The 21,600-nt window shown below is 44.1% G+C and overlaps 3 protein-coding genes across 3 annotated transcripts; 1 reads left to right on the top strand and 2 right to left on the bottom strand.

Moving 5' to 3' along the window:
* Positions 1-496: 496 nt before the first annotated feature.
* LOC103723070 (chitinase 1-like) lies at positions 497-19,199 on the bottom strand. The gene is made up of 5 exons (XM_008813877.4): positions 19,193-19,199; positions 17,847-17,849; positions 1,606-2,061; positions 1,357-1,510; positions 497-1,095 (listed from the first exon to the last, which is right to left on the bottom strand). Exons 3-5 carry the CDS (start codon positions 2,036-2,038, stop codon positions 723-725), a joined length of 960 nt encoding a protein of 319 aa, XP_008812099.1. The 5' UTR covers positions 2,039-2,061; positions 17,847-17,849; positions 19,193-19,199; the 3' UTR covers positions 497-722.
* LOC120104412 (chitinase 1-like) lies at positions 8,500-10,014 on the bottom strand. Its single transcript, XM_039115502.1, has 3 exons — positions 9,551-10,014; positions 9,302-9,455; positions 8,500-9,054 (listed from the first exon to the last, which is right to left on the bottom strand). Exons 1-3 carry the CDS (start codon positions 9,981-9,983, stop codon positions 8,682-8,684), a joined length of 960 nt encoding a protein of 319 aa, XP_038971430.1. The 5' UTR covers positions 9,984-10,014; the 3' UTR covers positions 8,500-8,681.
* LOC103723060 (ATP-dependent zinc metalloprotease FTSH 1, chloroplastic-like) lies at positions 15,494-21,439 on the top strand. Its single transcript, XM_008813860.4, has 5 exons — positions 15,494-16,910; positions 20,015-20,261; positions 20,343-20,526; positions 20,635-20,806; positions 21,032-21,439. The coding sequence occupies exons 1-5, from the start codon at positions 15,561-15,563 to the stop codon at positions 21,251-21,253; spliced, it is 2,175 nt and encodes a 724-aa protein (XP_008812082.2). The 5' UTR covers positions 15,494-15,560; the 3' UTR covers positions 21,254-21,439.
* The last annotated feature ends 161 nt before the right edge of the window (positions 21,440-21,600 follow it).

Genomic DNA, 21,600 nt, shown 5'->3' with positions numbered 1-21,600 from the left:
CATTATCAGTAAAACCACTAATTGGATATACAGATCTATCCAGTATATAGCTGATATAGCACATGCTCACATAGATTCTTACATATTTTCTTCATTTAAGCTCTAGCGTCCTCTTCAAACAGAAAGTCCATAGTCAACTCTAATAGATCCATACCTCAGTATGCACTAATTCATACAAAGCATGGGCCGAGCTTGTATGCTTGCATTCGGATCCTTGCATACGAGATATAACATGTTTTCATTAGGAGATTTAAATCCAGACCGTAGCAGTGAATGGATTTCTTTCTTATTTTCATGTTTCTTTCATATTTTTGCTAATGTTAATCAATGGATGGAACTTGGCGAAGGTTAACCCAATCAATGAAATAATTCAAGCATCACACTCATCGCCACACCCAACTCGCCAACGAAGCGAAGATATATATGGATACATGCGTAATTAGCAAGCCAAAGTCTGTTCTGGAAATAAATAAGAAAAGATATGGAATTCTCACCCTGAACAATTGAGCAAACTTTCTTTTATTATTTTACTTTTATGTAAACTTCCATGGACTTCCATAACCAAGGCTACAAGATAAGATCCCCAGTACTTGTTCATGGCACTGCCGCCATGTCGCTGTCCCAGCTATATATTACAGATCTCAAAGACAGCTGATTTATTTGGTGCTACGACCAAGTAGCCTTACAGTTTTATTAATTATTACACGCTTTTGTTATACGACTTATTGATTAAAAGGCCTCTGGTTGTAGCAGTCCAAGTTGCCTCCATAGCTCACTCCAAGTATGTCGCAGTATCTCTTGTAGAACCCAATCCGGTCTGCTACGCTTTTGTCCTGCCCCTTGCCGCACTCAATCCCACCGTTGATGATGTTGGTGATGAGCCCATATCCCGGAACACGTCCCGCCGATTGATCGGCTGCCGACGGCGTCCATTGCCCGGTGATGACATTATGCGATGAAGGTTTTGGGGATTGTGGGGTCATCCAGAACCATAACGCCGTTTTGAAGGACACGACTGGGTTGGTGGCGACCAGGTCCGGGTTCTTGAGCAGGTCTTGGCCAATGGCTTTACCAGCCGGTCCATAGTTGTAGTTGCTGGAACGATTCAATTCGATCGAATCACATTTATAATTCTTCGTCTCTCAAGGAATAAAAAATATCTAACATGTCGCAATTGCTGATTCATGGCAAGATATATATCTTGATCCAGCCTAATTTCTTTCGGGGTAATTAATGAGCTTGTCATATTTAAACTTCAGATAATGCATGTTAAGCAAGCTAGTTCCTTATATTAATCAGGCTAAGTTCTTTCTTGTTTAGCGAAAGAAATGGATCAAGGAGTCGTAATCTACTTACTAAGAGATTTGTATTGGTCCTCGGCCGTAGTACTTCTTTCCTGCAGCACAGGGCCACTGTGCGCTTTGGACACAGTAAGCCGGGGGGTTGCCTTGCTCTTGTTTAAAACAGTAGCCCCAGGCATACGGGCCATCTGGTGCAGTTGCCCACCCACCTAACCAAATAAAACAGCACCGCGCACCATCACCTGACGAGATACGAGAAGGAACACGAATGAAGTCCGGAATTTTACGAGAAAGTAGAACTAACCAGTTGTTTCATGGGAGGTCTGTGCCAAGAAAGCGGCGATCTCCCTCTTGCGAATAGTGTCGTCCCCGGTTGTGCCGAAGCCAGCGAAGGAATTCGCCGCGGTAATGAAGGCGTTGTAAGTGTAGAATCCCTTGGCTTGGCAGGCGGCATCGTTGCGGTGCTTGAGCATTTGGTCGAACAGTGACGAGCTGATGAGAGAGGCGACACCCGAGGCACCACCACTAGGGGTTGAGCTGGAAGTTGAGCCGCCGCCGCCGCTGCACTGGCTCTGGCAGCCAGCGCCGCAGTACGCCGAGGTGGAACCACAGTAGCCATATTGGCTGCAGCATAGGTCATCAGGGCATGTCGTCCCCCCGGCTTGGCTGCCGCACTGCTGTGCGAGGCTCCCAAGTATGGAGGCCGAGCAAAGTACTGCCAACAACCAGACCTTCATTTCTTTGATCTTCTTTCCACTCTCTTATTTTTGTTGTAGGAGTTTGGGTAGCTTATATAGAGAATGGAGCAGGAACTAATTAAACCTCTCGTCTTGGTTCCGTCGGCAAATGACCAGAGGCGGCCGATCGCTTTGAAGCTTCTGCTGAAATTCCTGTGATTTTGACCTAGTCAATGGACGCAACGTCGCCAGGTCTTGATGTTGATATCTTGCTCACAACGGCAAGGTGGCTGGGGTGATACATGTAGTGCTTATCTTGTTGTAATCTCATTAATTGTTTCGCACCGAGAAGGCCACGTGCAACATGGGTAACGTACGCGCTTCTGCCACTCTAGTAACTCTGGATTAGGCTCATGCGCATTGAATGCCATCCATTGGTTCTTGTCTTCATGCCTGTTTGGTCGACCACCAAGCATTCGAAATCACAACCTTAACTTAGAAGCATTAGGTGGCGCTCTAAGATATCAACCTACAACTTAATGTGCCACCGACCATATGTTCCGTACGATCATCAGCCTTTCTAATGTGGCTCCAATTCGTCATTTCTAAAATCTCGCTTGATAACTTAGCTTAGTAAAACTAACGGCCAATCAAGTATTTGAATAACATCTATGATCAATTACAACTCGATTTTAATGTACCCAAAAAGAAATATCATACCTTACCAAATCGGCAGATAAGAAACACGTCCGGCACGGTGCACCTGAAAAGAAATATCCTAACTGCCCCGATCAGCGATTATGACAAGTGCTCAACTACTTGTCTGTGAATCGCATGTTTCTAATCACAGAGATTTGCAACCTGTTCTCTATAAATATTAAGCATGGAATCCCCTAGGTATGACGAGATATCCGAATACGATAATCTTGTTCTTCTATCTCTCTTTTATCTTACATTTTGGTAGGACCGTAGGCGCTGTCATCTCACTAAAACCCGCAAGTGATAGTAAAGCTTTAACCATGGTCTTTAAACCGACCATCCCAAATGCCCTCTGGCGTTCGATTGCGACTTGGCCCACACCGGCCTCCGCCACGGGCGAGCCTTGCTAACTTGGCCCACACCGGCCTCCGCCACCAATCCCCCCAGCAAGCGAGCCCTGCTGACTTGGCCCACACCGGCTTTCGCCAACAATCCCCTCCCCTCAGCAAAATAGTTTTTTTTTTTAATCGCTTATCCTGGGAATCGAACCCGTGCCGCTGGCTCTGATGCTACTATTAGGATCGTAGGCGCTGTCATCTCACTAAAACCAGGTGATAGTGAAGGCTTAACCATGGTCTTTAAACCGACTATCCCAAGCGCTCCCCGGCGTTCGATTGCAACTTGGCCCACATCGGCCTCCGCCATAGGCGAGCCTTGCTAACTTGGCCCACACCGGCCTCCGCCAACAATCCCCCTAGCAAGCGAGCCCTGCTGACTTGGCCCACACCGGCCTCCGCCAATAATCCCCTCCCCCCAGCAAAGGAGTTTTTTCTTTTTTAATCGCTTATCCTAGGAATCGAAACCATGCCGCTTGCTCTGATACCACTGTTAGGACCGCTGCCATCTCACTAAAACCCGCAGGTGATAGTGAAGGCTTAACCATGGTCTTTAAACCGACCATCCCAAAAGCCCCCCGGCATTCGATTGCGACTTGGCCCACACCGGCCTCCGCCATCAATCCCCCCAGCAAGCGAGCCCTGCTAACTTGGCCCACACCGGCCTCCGCCAACAATCCCCTCCCCTCAGCAAAAGAGTTTTTTTTTAATCGCTTATCCTGGGAATTGAACCTGTGCCGCTGGCTCTGATACCACTATTAGGACCGTAGGTGCTACCATCTCACTAAAACTAGTAGGTGATAGTGAAGGCTTAACCATGGTCTTTAAACCGACTATCCCAAGCACTCCCCGGCGTTCGATTGCAACTTGGCCCACATCGGCCTCCGTCATGGGCGAGCCTTACTGACTTGGCCTACACCGGCCTCCGCCAATAATCCCCCCAGCAAGCGAGCCCTGCTGATTTGGCCCACACCGACCTCCGCCAACAATCCCCCCTGTGCAGCAAAGGAGTTTTTTTTTTAATCGCTTATCCTAGGAATCGAACCTGTGCCGCTGGCTCTGATACCACTGTTAGGACCGTAGGCGCTGCCATCTCACTAAAATCTACAAGTGATAGTGAAGGCTTAACCATGGTCTTTAAACCGACCATTCCAAGCGCCCTCCGGCGTTCGATTGTGACTTGGCCCACACCGGCCTCCGCCGCAGGTGAGCCTTGCTGACTTGGCCCACACCAGCCTCCACCAACAATCCTCTCCCCCCAGCAAAGGAGTTTTTTTTCATCGCTTATCCTGAAAATCGAACCAGTGCCGCTGGCTCTAATACTGCTAGGACCGTAGGTGCTGCCATCTCACTAAAATCCGTAGGTGATAGTGAAGGCTTAACCATGGTCTTTAAACCGACCATTCCAAACGCCGCGTTCGATTACGACTTGGCTCACACCGGCCTCCGCCGCGAGCGAGCCTTGCTGACTTGGCCCACACAAGCCTCCGCCAATAATCGCCCCCAGCAAGCGAGCCCTGCTGACTTGGCCCACACCGGCCTTCGCCAACAATTCCCCCCTAAGAAAAAAAGTTTTTTTTTTATTGTTTATCCAGGGAATCGAACCTGTGCCGCTGGCTCTGATACCATTGTTAGGACCGTAGGCGCTGCCATCTCACTAAAACTTACAAGTGATAGTGAAGGCTTAACCATGGTCTTTAAACCGACCATCCCAAGCGCCCTCCGGCGTTCAATTGTGACTTGGCCAATACCAGCCTCCGCCGCAGGCGAGCCTTGCTGACTTGGCCCACACTGGCCTCCACCAACAATCCTCCACAGCAAGCGAGCCCTCCTGAATTGGCCCACACCGACCTCCGCCAACAATCCCCTCCCCCCAGCAAAGGAGTTTTTTTTTTTTAATCGCTTATCCTGGGAATCGAACCCGTGCCGCTTGCTCTGATATCACTGTTAGGACCGTAGGCACTACCATCTCACTAAAACCCGCAGGTGATAGTGAAGGCTTAACCATGGTCTGTAAACCGACCATCCCAGCGCCCCCCGGTGTTCGATTGCGACTTGGCCCACACCAGCCTCCGCCGCAGGCGAGCCTTGCTGACTTGGCCCACACTGGCCTCCGCCAACAATCGCCACCCAGCAAGCGAGCCCTGCTGATTTTGCCCACACCGGCCTCCGCCAACAATCCCCCCCCCCCCCCCGCAACAAAGGAGTTTTTTTTTTTTTAATCGCTTATCCTGAGAATCGAACATGTGCCGCTCGCTCTGATACCACTGTTAGGACCGTAGGCGCTGCCATCTCACTAAAACCCACAAGTGATAGTGAAGGCTTAACCATGGTCTTTAAACCGACCATTTCAAGCACCTTCCGGCATTCGATTACGACTTGGCCCACACCAGCCTCCACCAACAATCCCCCCCCAGCAAAGGAGTTTTTTTTTTAACCGCTTATCCTGGGATCGAATCCGTGCCGCTGGCTCTAATACCACTGCTAGGACCGTAAGTGCTGCCATCTCACTAAAATCCGCAGGTGATAGTGAAGGCTTAACCATGGTCTTTAAACCGACCATCCCAAGCGCCCCCCAGTGTTCGATTGCGACTTGGCTCACACCGGCCTCCGCCACAGGCGAGCCTTGCTGATTTGGCCCACACTGGCCTCCGCCAACAATCGTCCCCCAGCAAGCAAGCCCTGCTGACTTGGCCCGCACCGGCCTTCGCCAACAATTCCCCCCCAGCAAAGGAGATTTTTTTTTTATCGCTTATCCTGGGAATCGAACCTGTGCCGCTGGCTCTGATACCACTGTTAGGACCGTAGGCGCTGCTATCTCACAAAAACTTACAAGTGATAGTGAAGGCTTAACCATGGTCTTTAAACCGACCATTCCAAGCGCCCTCCGGCGTTCGATTGTGACTTGGCCCACACCGGCCTCTGCCGCGGGCGAGCCTTGCTGACTTGGCCCATACCGGCCTACACCGACAATTTCCCTAGCAAGCAAGCCCTGCTGACTTGGCCCACACCGACCTCCGCCAACAATCCCCTCCCCCAGCGAAGGAGTTTTTTTTTTAATCGCTTATCCTGAGAATCGAATCCGTGACGCTGGCTTTGATACCACTGCTAGGACCGTAAGTGCTGCCATCTCACTAAAATCTGCAGGTGATAGTGAAGGCTTAACCATGATCTTTAAATCGACCATCCCAAGCGCCCCCCGGCGTTCGATTGCGACTTGGCCCACACTGGCCTCCGCCAACAATCGCCCCCTAGCAAGTGAGCCCTGCTGACTTGGCCCACACCGGCATCCGCCGTGAGCAAGCCTTGCTGACTTGGCCCACACTGGCCTCCGCCAACAATTGCCCCCCAGCAAGTGAGCCCTGCTGACTTGGCCCACACCGGCCTCCGCCAATAATTCCCCCCCCCCAGCAAAGGAGTTTTTTTTTTTAATCGCTTGAGACGCTGAAATCAGAAAGAGGTGGGAAACATATTCAGGAAGCTAGAGGAGGCCGAAGCAGCTATTGTGGATCTATAAGCCAGGAGAAACAGATTGGACCATAGTTCAGGTAACACAATAGGGATTCATGATGATAGAGTCCAACGGCACTCAATGATGGTCGGGGTAAAGCTACCGCGACGGGTGGCTGCAGCAACACTAGTCCAAAATTCTCTATTGGGGTTCAACCTGGGTCTACAATGAGAACACTAGGACCCTCTAGCTGGGTCCATTGAATCATGCAAAGAGAGAAACAAAAAAAAAGAGAAACCAAAAGAGAGAGAAGAGAGAAGGAGATAGGAGAGAGAAAGAAGAAAGGGAAGACTCTCTTATTCTTCCCCCAAATAGGGGAGAGCTCGATCTCAAGTCTTCCCTTTCTTCTTTCTCTCTCCTATCTCTTTCTCTTCTTTCTCTCTCCCTTCGGGGGTGGGGATGGCTGCCAAAGGTGTTTGAGCTCCGGCAATGGCGGCCTTTAGCCACGGAACCACCGGCGACGGTGGTCGGCCGGCACAAAAAGAGGAAGAAGCGGAAGAAGATCATCAAAAGCTACTTATGGCAAGAAGATCTTTGTCGGTGCCGGTGGCTCCGGCGATGGCAGAAAGGTTGTATCTGAATAATAACTAGTTTTTCAGCGATGTCTCGGCGACGTTCATGGACATGGTGCTGGTGGGGGCGATCAGGGTGTTCCATCTACAGCACAATTACTTGATGGAGTTTAGGATTAGCCCGACGGCGACCATTCCATTGAGCATGTCACTGTGTTTGTAGTATAATTGCATGGTGACGCTGGTGGACATGCCGTGCCTGGTGAAGGCCGGCCGGCGGAAGACGAGGTCGGCGACGCAGTGTGGATGGAGGAAAGTGTGAGGAGGAATCCTAAGAAAATTGTATTATTTATTTTATTTTGGAAAATACAATAGAGAAAAAAAAATTTCTTAAAAAAAAATAGGGCAAGAGGCTGGGGAAAGGAAGATAAAATTTTGGAGACGGAGATTTAGTTGGTTTGGATTGTTCAGGGATTGTTGCTATTTAAAATTAGTGAATTTTATCCATAAAAGTGAACTGAAAATAAAGGGCATGGTACTTTCTCTTTTTTTAAAAAAAAAAAACTGCTCTTGAATCATTAAATTAGTTACTGCCCATATAATAGATTATAAGTTTTAAATTGTGTTATCAATTATTTCCTCTTGGATTATAAGTTTTAAATTGTTTTCATCTTTCTTTATTTGAAAGTATAAGGATATGTTGCATATTCAGAAAATACAAATGCTTGGCATTTTTTTTTTTCAAATTATTGGATGCTTTCAAGGACAAATTAGAAAAAAGGGAGCCTAAGCTCTACTTGACATTCACAAGGGCAGTCATGCAATGTTGCAATTTGTGATATTTAGATAAAGTAGGGACTTGAGACGAGCGAGCACGTGGCCTTTGAGAATTTAGCTTTTGTTCCCATGTGCTTTCTTCGTTGATAGATTCTATATTAATATATGCTGATATACGCCCGTTCCAGTGGTCCTCACCCAAGCATTCCTTGAATTGTCTGTTGCCTAACTTGAAAGCATGGCAGTTATTTCAACGCATCGACTATCTCATCATTACGGGCGATTTCAGACGGTACAGATTCAAACACTGGACCCTCTTGGCCTCGATAGGAGAAATTCATAGTTGGATGGTTCGATTTTAGAGACGAGACATAACATGTTTTCATTCGGAGATTTAAATCCAGACCGTAGCAGTGAATGGATTTCTTTTTTCTTTTCATTTTTGTTTCATATTTTTGCTAACGTTAATCAATGGATGGAACTTGGCGAAGGTTAACCCAATCAATGAAAAAATCCACACCCAACTCGCCAACGAAGCGAATATGTATATGGATACATGCCTAATTAGTAAGTCAAAAGTCTTTGTTCTGGAAAGAAAAAAAGATATGGAATACTCCCCTCGAACAATTGAGCAAACGTTCTTTTATTCTCTTCGTTTTATCGTCAACTTAATTCCTTAAGACTTCCGCACTTGCTAATGCATGGCACAGCCGCCATGATGCCGTCCCAAGTATTTCAGATCTCAAAGACAGCTGATTTATTTAGTGCTACTGCCAAGTCTTTATTATTACACGCTTTTGTTATGCAACTTATTGATTAAAAGGCCTCTGGTTGTAGCAGTCCAAGTTGTCTCCATAGCTCACTCCCAGTATGTCGCAGTATCTCTTGTAGAACCCAATCCGGTCTGCTACGCTGCTGTCCTGCCCTTTGCCGCACTCAATCCCACCGTTGATGATGTTGGTGATGACCCCATATCCCGGAACACGTCCCGCCGCTCGGTCGGCTGCCGACGGCGTCCATTGCCCGGTGATGACATTATGCGACGAAGGTTTTGGGGATTGTGGGGTCATCCAGAACCATAACGCCGTTTTGAAGGAGACGACCGGGTCGGTGGCGACCAAGTCCGGGTTGTTGAGCAGGTCTTGGCCAATGGCTTTACCAGCCGGTCCATAGTTGTAGTTGCTGGAAGGATTCACATTTATAATTCTTCGTCTCTCAAAGAATAAAAAATATCTAACATGTCGCAATTGCTGATCCATGGCAAGATATATATCTTGATCCAGCCTAATTTCTTTCAGGGTAATTAATGAGCTTGTCATATTTAAACTTCAGATAATGCATGTTAAGCAAGCTAGTTCCTTATATTAATCGGGCTAAGTTCTTTCTTGTTTAGCGAAAGAAATGGACCAAGGAGTCGTAAACTACTTACTAAGAGATTTGTATTGGTCCTCGGCCGTAGTACTTCTTTCCTGCAGCACAGGGCAACTGTGCGCTTTGGACACAGTAAGCCGGGGGGTTGCCTTGCTCTTGTTTAAAACAGTAGCCCCAGGCATACGGGCCATCTGGTGCAGTTGCCCACCCACCTAACCAAATAAAACAGCACCGCGCACCATCACCCGACGAGATACGAGAAGGAACACAAATGAAGTCCGGAATTTTACGAGAAAGTAGAGCTAACCAGTTGTTTCATGGGAGGTCTGTGCCAAGAAAGCGGCGATCTCCCTCTTGCGAATAGTGTCGTCCCCGGTTGTGCCGAAGCCAGCGAAGGAATTCGCCGCGGTAATGAAGGCGTTGTAAGTGTAGAATCCCTTGGCTTGGCAGGCCGCATCGTTGCGGTGCTTGAGCATTTGGTCGAACAGTGACGAGCTGATGAGAGAGGCGACACCCGAGCCACCACCACTAGGGGTTGGGCTGGGAGTTGAGCCACCGCCGCCGCTGCACTGGCTCTGGCAGCCAGTGCTGCAGTACGCCGAGGTGGAACCACAGTAGCCATACTGGCTGCAGCATAGCCCATTGGGGCATGTCGTCCCCCCGGCTTGGCTGCCGCACTGCTGTGCGAGGCTGCCGAGTATGGAGGCCGCGCAAAGTATTGCCAACAACCAGACCTTCATTTCTGTGATCTTCTTGCGACTCTCTTATTTTTGTTGTAGGAGTTTGGGTGTGGAAGGGGGAGAGCTTATATAGAGAATGGAGCAGGAACTAAACCTTATCTCTATCCCTCGTATTGGTTCCGTCAGCAAATGACCAGAGGCGGGCGATCGCTTTGAAGCTTCTGCTGGAATTTCTGTGCTTTTGAGTAGTCAATGGACGCCGCGTCGCCAGGTCTTGATGTTGATTTCGTGTTCACTACGGCAAGGTGGGTGGGGTGATGATACATGTAGTGCTTATCTTGTTGTAATCTTATTATTTGTTTCGCACCGAGAAGGCTACCTGCAACATGGGTAACGTACTCTGGATTAGGCTCATGCGCATTGAATGTCATCCAGTATACGGCATATGTCCTGAGTCGTCTCTGGTTTTTGTCTTCATCCCTGTTTGGTGGACCACCGAGCATTCGAAATCGTCACCTTAACTTGGAAGCATTAGGTGGCGCTCTAATTTATCAACCTACAGCTTAATGCGCCAAATCGCCATTTGGTTATAAGATCATCGAGCGGATTCAATGCAGAAAAGGAAGCAAAAACTTCTCCTCTTTCGAAGACTGTATCCTCTTCAGTGTTCGAAGAATGTCTGTTTCCTAAGATCATCGGCCTTTCTAATGAGGCCCCAATTTGTCGTCTTTAAAATCTCGCTTGATAACTTAATTGAAACTAATGGCCAATCAAGTCTCTGAATAATTAGCATGATCGGTTACAATTAGGCACAATTTTAATATGCCCAAAAAAGAAATATCGTAACTTACCGCATCGGCAGATAAGAAAAGCAAATATCCTAACTACCCCAATTAGCGGTTATGAGAAGAGCTCAACTGCTTGTTTGTGAATCGCACGTTTCTAATTGCGCAGATTTGCATCCTCTCCTCTATAAATATTAGGCACCGAATCCCTAAGATATGATGGGAAATCCGAATACGATACTTTTGTTCTTTTATCTCTCTTTCATCTTACATTTTCCTCTCAAAACTCTTCCTAACTTAAGCATGGGAGAATTCCTAATCAGACACATTTCGGCGACCCCCTGATCATTTTCTATATTTGCAAATTAGCTCCAGTATCATACTACGCTCCATTAGCCTAACAAAGCAGAGCAGTTCGTCCATTAGAACAGGTTTTGAGCGGCAACATATTCCATTAATAACCATTATTTATGGAGAGTATTTTTCTTGCCATGTTCCAATATCCCAAGTTAATTGTCCTTGTTTCGCATCATATTTGCTCCTTAAAAATTAATCTATGAGTCACCTTCCATGTGATCTAGATAGCAATGTTAGATGCTGCTATTTTTATTAAACTGCTGTCAATTAGGTGTTATAGTCCCAATTTAAATAAAATTAACAATTTACAAACAAAATTGGGTGCCCTTTCAGGCTCCCCTTTCATCAAATAAGAAAAAAAAAGTTCACAACTTCTAATTTAAGGAACGTGTCAGCATCTATCCTCTTCAAGGGGCGGAGCAACATTGATGTGTATCCTCTTGAGTCTTAAGTTGCATGAGTTGCGGGATCCCCCAATCCCACTCCGAGAATTTTGGTAAGTCAGTTGCTTCCACTTTCCAATCTTTTTAAATAATCCATGTTTGCATAAACTATGATTAGAGTAATGCCTTCTATAGCGTCTTCTATTAGCTTTCCCATTTCAAAAAGGAAACACAGCAACAACTACAAAAAAAAAAAAAAAAAAAAAAGTTCCCAACCAAACCAATTTTATTCGAGTATGATGCCCAGCTTAGTTTGCCTTCCCTTATCGAACTTTTTATTTCTTAGTTTGCTTTCCCCTGTATAACTCTTAGTTTCTCCATCATCCATTAGTCTTCTCCGCCCTTGGTCCTCTTCTCATGCCGGTTGGATGCCAAATCCCCAAAGACCGAGGCCCAAATCCTGTCACCGAATTTTGCTTAGTGATTGAAATTGGGTAAATCACAATACCTCTTCATCCTATACTATGATCATTTTCTGCTGCTCGTTGCACCACTCTTTTGTAGATTTTTAATTTATTTTTAAAATATTTTATAGGTCCTTGAATTTTTAATTTGTTTTTTTTTTTAAGTTGTTGACTTGAGGGTATAGGTGTTTGTCAAATTGTCATTCATATATTAGCAAATATGGTTTAATGATTTTACCTTCTATCAGCTAATATATGTATGATGTAACTTATATGTTGTGAATGGTTCGAATTAATGTGAGCATAGCATTTTTCTAAATTATGTTTGATAAATTTTAATAATTTAAGATGAGATGGATAAAAAAACCGTAGCACTCTACTTTTTTTAATTTAAAATCTTAGCACTTTACGAAAGATGATTTTTTGTAATGATTTTGTGATGACTTCCGTGCCTGCAGTTGTCTTATTAACTCTTTCTCCTTGAGACAAAGTTAAAGGCTTTGAATGCCGACACGAAGACGATTGCAGGCGGCTCCTTACCGTAGGCGCCGGTGGAGGAAAATTGGAAAGGACGGACTTCTCGTCAACTAAGTCGACTCCGTATGTTTCGGTTTTATCTTGGATTTGTACCCAAAAAATGGTAGGTGGAACTTCGATGGATCAATATTGGATGAAGATATGCAGGACGGTGTAGACTTTGTTAGACGAGATCCGCACTTTAGGATGATGGTAGCAGGTGGCTGCTGGTTGTTTAACACGTCGGTCTCAGAGGCAAAGTTGCGAGTAGCCTAGGCTGATCTTCGATATGCACGGATGGTACTACAAGCCAGTTCGATCATTTTGGAGGACGACTCGACCACGGTTATTGGATAGATTCAGGAAGGGCCGAAGGGTGAGAGTACAGACTACCACATGATCTAAAACATAGGGATGATGGGGGGGCCTTCCAGGCCCAGCATATATTCAGAGAAGCCAATGGAACGACCGACCGGATGGCTGCCTACGCGGCCCACCACTCAGGATGTATCATTTGGTTAAGGGAGAGGAAGCTGTCACTGGCACTCCGTGAGTTAGTGTATTTTGATTTTATTGAGTATATTTGTACATATATACCATATGAAGAATCAGTCTTAAACAAAAAAAAAAAAAAAAAAGAAAGAAAAGAAAAGAAGAAGAAGAAGGAAAAAAAAGACGGAGGTGGCACTTCAGTCGTGGCATCATGTCGGGCTGCCGCGAGGAAACGTAAGCAGGAGGCCACGTCTCCACTCGGCGCGTGGGATTTTATTTGGATGGTTCTCTCGACTCCTCCGTTTCTCTCTCGTTCTCGATTCACACTTTCGTTCAAGTGGTTGACTACAGAACTTTTAACGTTTTCTTTAGCAAAAAAAAATATCTCAGGATTGTGAACTAAGCCACCAGACTTAAAAACACATCGGAAACTCAACTGGGTATTAATATATTCATATTCAATGACTTTTATTTGATAAATATAAATTTAAATATAGATATAAACTGAATACTATAATTTATATATACATATGTATGCATGAGCTACCAAATTGAAGATATTATTATATGCTTATTATAAAAATCGATTATTCTGAATTGAATTATAAAGCATGCCTAAGCCAAGTGATAACGATGCCCAGCCACAGCAAACCACTGGAAACCAAGCCAAATTGCTTCATTATAAAAATCTTAGGCAAAGCTGAGCATGATGCCAACTTGGAGCATAACCTTCGACCACTACTGATCAATTAGTTCCTTCATTATAAAAAATCTTGGTATGCATTTGAGGTTAAAGTCTAGATAAGATTTGGCTATATATATATATATATATATATATATATATATATATATATATATATAGGGGGGGGGGGGGGTGGAGGAGAGAGAGAGATTTGGCTACATTGGATCTCCATTCGGATATGTTAAGTCTAGATAGGATTATAGTAATTATACATTAATAATCCAAGCCATTAAATGTGATCTATCATTTCTAATTAATTACTTATAAAGCAAATATCATATGATTTGGAGATTTCTAACTAGTGCATTAAGTGGTAAAAAAAAATGGATAGTTTAAATAACATAAAATGATACATGTTTCTTTGACTACTTGATATATAGGGTAGTGGTCTCCAAATTACATGATTTTTGGTATGTAAGTAGTTTAAAGATGGAATATTATATCTAATAACTTGGATCATTGATTTAGGACTCCCATCATCCAATGTAGACTTGATCAAGTTTGAGTGGTGGTCCATTTGAGTGCAGCTTTGAAAACAGTAAGTTAATCAACTTAGGAAGATGACCAATGAATCAAGTGAAAATAGCAGAACTGAAAACTAGATCAGATTCGATATACTTACTCATTGTCAGAAAATTCCAAAGTTCGCATTATCAACTAGATAGGTCAGCATGGAAAGTAGTAGTTGATGGATAGTTTCTTAAATAATCCACTTTTAAGCAGAAATATATTATGAGTCATGGGCAAGAAAATATTCTTCTCTCCGGAGATTTAGTTAGTTAGGTTTCACCTGGGTCATGGGATGGCTATATATATATATATATATATATATATATATATATATATATATATATATATATATATATATATATATATATATATATATATATATATATATAATGATCAATAAAAACATGAAAATATATGTATAAGTGTAGGGGCACAATGTAATAATTCTTCAATTATTTTAGAAATCATAATGAAATTCATTTGTATGAAAAGCAATTATCCGTAAATTTATTTTCAATCCAATACAATTGGGAAGGCATCCTTATGGAATCTGTCGGATAAAAAGAACATGTTATTAATTAATACAGGAGAGATTTTTTAATTTAGAAGACTAATGTTCAAAAGGAACATTAACAAATTAATCAGTCCATCATAATGAAAGCCCTTCTACCAACCGGGATATGCTCACAATATTTTAGCCACCAAAATTATTGGGAACTAATAAGAAACACTTACAAAAAAATTAAAGAGTAGGAAAAAAATAAAAAATTATATTTGGAATTTTAGCTATATTTAGGATAATAGTTGAAAAGAGAGGAGACATGTAAGAATCTTAGTACAGAAGTGCCTATGCCTCATATTTCAACATTAATTGGATTAGAAAATCATATAAAACTAGATTTGCGATGATCAATTAAGATAGGGAAATGGGAAATACATAAGGGACACTGGCAATTTTGGGTAGAGTTCATGATATTCTCAGAACTAAACTGGAAATTCCTAGAAACCTGATAGTTGATTACGAGTATGATGATCATAAAGGAAAGTAGGGATTCAAAAATGGGCCGGCCCCCAGGCCTAACTACTACTAGGCCTACAGTTCGGGTCCAGCCCACTCCAATTGATGAATCGTAGCCCATTTGACTGCCTTTCTTCTCCTCCTGGAACCGACTCCGGTAGCGATGGCGGCTCTTCTCCTCCTCTAAAAATCCTCCATTTTTTCCCATCCAAGACCTCCAAATATCAAGACGATTGGACACAAATCGCTCCACGTGGAACTAAATCCCACCGTTCCAAATCACACTTTATATTTCTCCCTCTCGTCCCCTTGCTCTCTTCGTCCCACTCCCGTTGAGCAGAGTCTGACGAAGCACCAAAATACCCTATCAATGGCTTGCACAGGCTATCCCCTCCTCTCTTCTACTCTCTACGGAGGCACCCAACTCCACCCCAGAAGACCCAAAACCAAAGCGTTTGTCCCCCACTTATTCCATCATCCCAGAACAAGGCCCAATTCCGTCCAATCCTTCCTCCTCCCTCCCCGGAATAAGAAATCCAGGAATTCCGAGAATAATTCGAACTCCGAGTTAACGCCTTCCGTGAACGCCGCCGTCGCCTCCTTCCTCCTCTCCACCCTCGCCCAGCAGCAACCCCTCTCACCCGCCCTCGCCGACGACCTATCCCCTCCCCCGGACTCCCCTCCCGTCCAATTGGAGTCCGCCACGAAGCCGAGTGCCCCTTCGAGTCCCTTCTCCCAGTCCCTCTTGACCGCCCCCAAGCCCCAGACGTCCCCGGACCTCCCCGAGGGCTCCCAGTGGCGCTACAGCGAGTTCCTTAACGCCGTCAAGAAGGGCAAGGTGGAGCGTGTCCGCTTCAGCAAGGACGGCGGCGCCCTCCAGCTCACCGCTGTCGACGGCCGCCGCGCCACCGTCGTCGTCCCCAACGACCCCGACCTCATCGACATCCTCGCCATGAACGGCGTCGACATCTCTGTCTCCGAGGGCGACGGCGGCAACGGCCTCTTCGCCTTCATCGGCAACCTCCTCTTCCCTTTCCTCGCCTTCGCCGGCCTCTTCTTCCTCTTCCGCCGCGCTCAGGGCGGCCCGGGAGGGGGCCCTGGGGGGCTCGGTGGCCCCATGGATTTCGGCCGCTCCAAGTCTAAGTTCCAAGAGGTCCCGGAGACCGGCGTCAACTTCGCCGACGTCGCCGGCGCCGACCAGGCGAAGCTCGAGCTCCAGGAGGTCGTGGATTTCTTGAAGAACCCCGACAAGTACACCGCCTTGGGCGCCAAGATCCCCAAAGGCTGCCTCTTGGTCGGTCCTCCCGGCACCGGAAAGACTCTCCTTGCCCGGGCCGTGGCCGGCGAGGCCGGGGTGCCCTTCTTCTCCTGCGCCGCCTCCGAATTCGTGGAGCTCTTCGTGGGAGTTGGAGCTTCTCGGGTCCGGGATTTGTTCGAGAAGGCCAAGTCGAAAGCCCCCTGCATTGTCTTCATCGACGAGATTGATGCGGTGGGGAGGCAGCGCGGTGCCGGTCTCGGAGGTGGGAATGATGAGAGGGAGCAGACTATCAATCAGCTCTTGACGGAAATGGATGGTTTCTCGGGGAACAGTGGGGTCATCGTTCTTGCAGCCACCAACAGGCCGGACGTGCTCGATTCTGCTCTGCTGCGGCCCGGCCGGTTCGACCGCCAGGTCACCGTCGATAGGCCTGACGTCGCCGGCAGAGTCAAGATTTTGCAGGTTAGTATGTTCAGTTAGTTACATTTGAAAGGATCTTTCATGACTTTTTTTGTTCCAGTTTTACAGCATTCTTGCAATTGGAATTTCAAGGCACTCTCTTTTTTTCAGCATCGCCACATTGTTCAGTGGAAACGACTGGTGTTTCTTTTTGAGTTTTGCACATCTCAATGGAAATGGAAACCATCTTGTCTAGTTTTCATATCATTCAGTAACTTGTCGAAATTAGGAATGATGGTTTAGTTGCAAGTATATTGCATGTTTGCATGATTTTAGTTGAAAAAGGATTAGACATAAGTATTTTTAGTTATTGTAATCTCATATACCCAGAAATATGCTTGTAGATTATGTCTAGCCCTCGTTAGGGAGTTATTGCAACAAAGAATATCACTGATCAAATTAAAGATAATCCGAATCGATAAAGGGAAAGACTAACCAATGTTTGGGTTAGATGCACTAGACTGCATATGCGGAACTTGAAATGTAACTTGACTAGTGCAAACTGGGGATTGACTATCTAGACTAATGATGCTATTAACTATCGTGTAGCATAGTCCTGCTTATTCTACAACATATAAGAGGGAACATTTCAAAGTCTTAGGGCTGTCCTATGGGAAGTTTCCAATGGCAATATGACTGGATATAAGGATAGACATGGCCCTTTACTATATTCCATTTGGTATTGACTTATTTAACACTCGGCATCTGAAAACCAAATGGAATTCCTATTTTGTGCTCTTTTTTTTTAGTAAATTTTTTAAGTGATGTAGTTGCTCTTGAATTTTGATAAAAGTAGGGAGGTGAAAACATCTTTTTCAACCTCTTGGCTAGAAATAGTGAAATGAGGAACAGTACCCAATTTAGGAATTTGACCTCGAGTAGGAAGATATGGCAATGCAGCATCCTGGTTGCAGCAATCTTCTACTTTAAATATCTCACCAACTCTAGAATCTTGCTCCACATCTACACTTGGATTTTGGGACTTTCAACCTTCAACTAGAAATCCTATATTGGTTTGTCGTATTCTGAATTCATGCCTCGTTTTGTATACACATATTCTTCAAGCATTAAATGTAACTATAAAGAAAATGGCACAGGAAACTTTTCACTATTTAACATCTGATATTTGTTTTCTGTAGATGCATTCTATACAACAGAGATCCGTTTTTCTAAGTGCCAGCTATCTAAATCAGCTTCAAATTCAAGCTACTCAGAGTGATATACCTGAAGACAACTCTAAACAGATGACTCAAGTCTTTTATATAACTTCTAAGGCAAATAATGTTGACTAGGTAATAGTGAAAATAGTGGAGAGGAGTTTACCTTCATCAACAACAGAATGAGGTTTGATCATGAGGCTCCCTAGGATATCTTTTCTATATGTTGAGTCAGATTCCTTGAGTTTATTTGATCTTGGGCAGATGTCATGTGTTCCTTGTCATGTAGTCTTGGTATTTTCACCAAAAGGTCCTGTGGTTCAACTCACCTACTAATCATTGTGCTCCTTAGAGCGAGACTTCTTTAGCACCTCCCGATCTCTAGAAGCAAAGTTTTTGACACCTTATGCTACCATTTGGTGCTTATTTCCTTCAGCTATTCTTTGCATGGATGAAAACATTAGACTTCTTACCTTGCTTTGGTTGAGCACCAACAGATTTCTCTGTCTAGTTTATGATTGACCAAATATGCAGCAACATTTTGTGTTCTGATCAATTGGATACATTGCATAGCTTAAGTGAAAGACTTAATAGTATTTGAGCGTGCATTTTATAATTGTGTCCAGAATAAGTCATGTAATAATGACCACAACTTGCACATGTGCAAGTTGTCGGTTACTTGGCATAATGATTTGGCGATACTCCCTATTTTGTAATGGAGTTATCTGTCAGTGTTCATGTGCACGCCCTTCCTACTTTTGGTTAGGTCTGCATGAGCTATTTCCTTATGCTGTCACAATAATTTCTTGAAATATTTTGTGATTTCAAGATTGAATGTAAAAATTTAATGCAATTTTTATAAGCTTCATTTGTGCTACAGAATTTACAATGTACTCCTCTCTTTTTTTCTTAAAGAATAATATGCCGTATATTCATTTCAAGGATAATAGGATATTAAGAACATCATTCTCTTCTATTGCTAACTGATAGTCGAGGGAAAAGTTATCTTGTTACAAGCCCGTGCTTGTCAGATCATGGCACAGCATGCGCATAATGCTATAATGTGTTGACATTCAATGAACACCTACATGGAAAATATGCCAGCATATTAAAATATGCACAACTCACACACAAAGATACACGGGTTTATTTGATTTATTGTAACTAATTTCACACTGGCTTATCGATATTTCTTTAAACAGATAAAAACTTTCTTTTATTAATATATAGGAATGCAGAATAATAAATTATCCCAGATATGCGCTGATTGTTGTTTAATGTATGCGTGAATAATTCTGAGATATTTGTCAAGCGGTTTCACAACTATATTCACATGTCAACAATACAAAATAAGATTGAAGTTCATGATGTGAATTTTAAGGGAAGGGATAAACATGTTTACATAACAGCAACGTGTTCTAGAACTTGCACATATTTTCAGAACTGTGGGAAGCACATATAGGTAGAGCCTTAAAGTGAACTGAAGAACAACAAAAAGAAGAATTATAGACTACCATTTAGAAGCAAGACTCTCGAATATAGCTGGCACAAGTATTAAACAGGAAAGAGAATATAATATCATGCTGCTATATATCGGTTTGTTCCAATACGTATCACTTTGATACACGTCAATTCAAATTAATATGCAGTGATACAGGTCGGCAGAAGTAGCACAAAATTGTGCATGCCTCTTATGTGCTACTATTCTATTGGCACCCAGTATATATTATAGTTAGGGTAAGCGAATGTATGGGCATTATAATCATATGGTATTAGTCTGGTATATTTTCTTCTTGGTTTCTAGGATGTACATAGAAAATGCATTGTGGCCTTGTATAGTAGTAGTCATGCTAGCACTGGCCTTTTCTGGTTCAAATTTTAAGAATCTAATGGATCCTGTCTTCGTGGGAATTTGCTAGAATTATTTAAAATCCATCCTCCATTTTACAGGTGCATTCTAGAGGAAAGGCGCTTGCGAAGGATGTAGACTTTGAGAAAATTGCTAGGAGAACTCCTGGTTTCACAGGAGCTGATCTACAAAACCTGATGAATGAAGCAGCTATTATTGCAGCCAGACGTGACCTTAAGGAGATAAGTAAAGATGAGATTTCTGATGCTCTGGAGAGGATAATTGCTGGGCCTGAGAAGAAAAATGCAGTTGTATCAGAAGAGAAGAGGAAACTGGTGGCATATCATGGTAAATTCTCGTCAACTCAGTTTCTTCCTTGAGAGTTTTTCCTATGTTTCTAGTGAATAAATCATGTCTTCTACCATGCAGAGGCTGGGCATGCCCTTGTTGGTGCACTCATGCCTGAATATGACCCTGTTGCCAAGATCTCCATCATTCCTCGAGGTCAGGCTGGTGGACTAACATTCTTTGCTCCAAGTGAAGAAAGGCTTGAATCTGGACTATATAGCAGGAGTTACCTTGAGAACCAAATGGCTGTTGCCCTTGGTGGAAGGTTGGTTTTGAAATGAAGTAATTATTCCTTTTCCAGCCTTTGCTGTTAGCTCTGGCGACTGAATATTAACATGCATCATCACATGTATTTATGCTCACTGTTTTGCAGGGTAGCTGAAGAGGTGATCTTTGGAAAAGACAATGTGACAACAGGAGCTTCAAATGACTTCATGCAGGTTTCGCGCGTGGCAAGGCAAATGGTTGAGAGGTTTGGCTTCAGCAAAAAGATCGGGCAGGTAGCCATTGGGGGACCCGGTGGAAATCCATTCCTGGGCCAGCAGGTATGCCCATGCCAGCTTTTAGTGCTGATATATTGAAAATCACACAAGAAATCACCACAGCAGTTTAGAATCCAACCCACAGGCTCCCTGATAGGGCAACGCAGAGCCCCATGTTCACTTTTGCGTAAAATGTATTACCATATCATTTTCTCAAGCCCTACCAATTTATGCTCCCTGATTTGCCTATTGTGGCTGAGATTAACTTTGGTTTCCCTGGCCCTTCAGATGTCATCTCAGAAGGACTATTCCATGGCAACAGCTGATGTGGTGGATTCTGAGGTGCGGGAGCTTGTGGAGAAGGCTTATTCCAGGGCCATGCAGATCATGTCAGATAACATCGATATCCTCCACAAGTTGGCACAGCTTCTCATTGAAAAGGAGACCGTAGATGGGGAGGAATTTATGAGCTTGTTCATTGATGGCAAGGCAGAATTATATGTTGCTTGAACAGAGATTTTTTTTTTCTGTTGTAATTTATATTCATAACACATTAGAGCAGAAAGGTATTGCCAAGAGCAAATCAAATGTACTGATGTAATCAGAGAAACTTGTCTATGATGCACTTAGTCCTGAACCCTCACTGATCACAAACGGTTAATTTCATTGCATGCTAGACTGATTGCCGACCTGTTCTGCTACTCTTTTGCCTTCGTTAAAGTTTAATCCAATTAAACCTGTCTTTGGCAACTCATCTTCAGTTTGGCCAGGGCAGCTGCTGCCAAAAAATGCTTTTGGCCAGTGAGCAGACAGCTTGAATTGTTCTCAAAGATCATTGCTTATCACGGTTGCTTGCT

This window comes from Phoenix dactylifera, chromosome 18, assembly GCF_009389715.1.
Source record: "Phoenix dactylifera cultivar Barhee BC4 chromosome 18, palm_55x_up_171113_PBpolish2nd_filt_p, whole genome shotgun sequence".
In the NCBI taxonomy this organism is placed as follows: Eukaryota; Viridiplantae; Streptophyta; class Magnoliopsida; order Arecales; family Arecaceae; genus Phoenix; species Phoenix dactylifera.
This window is presented reverse-complemented; position numbering and strand designations above follow the sequence as displayed.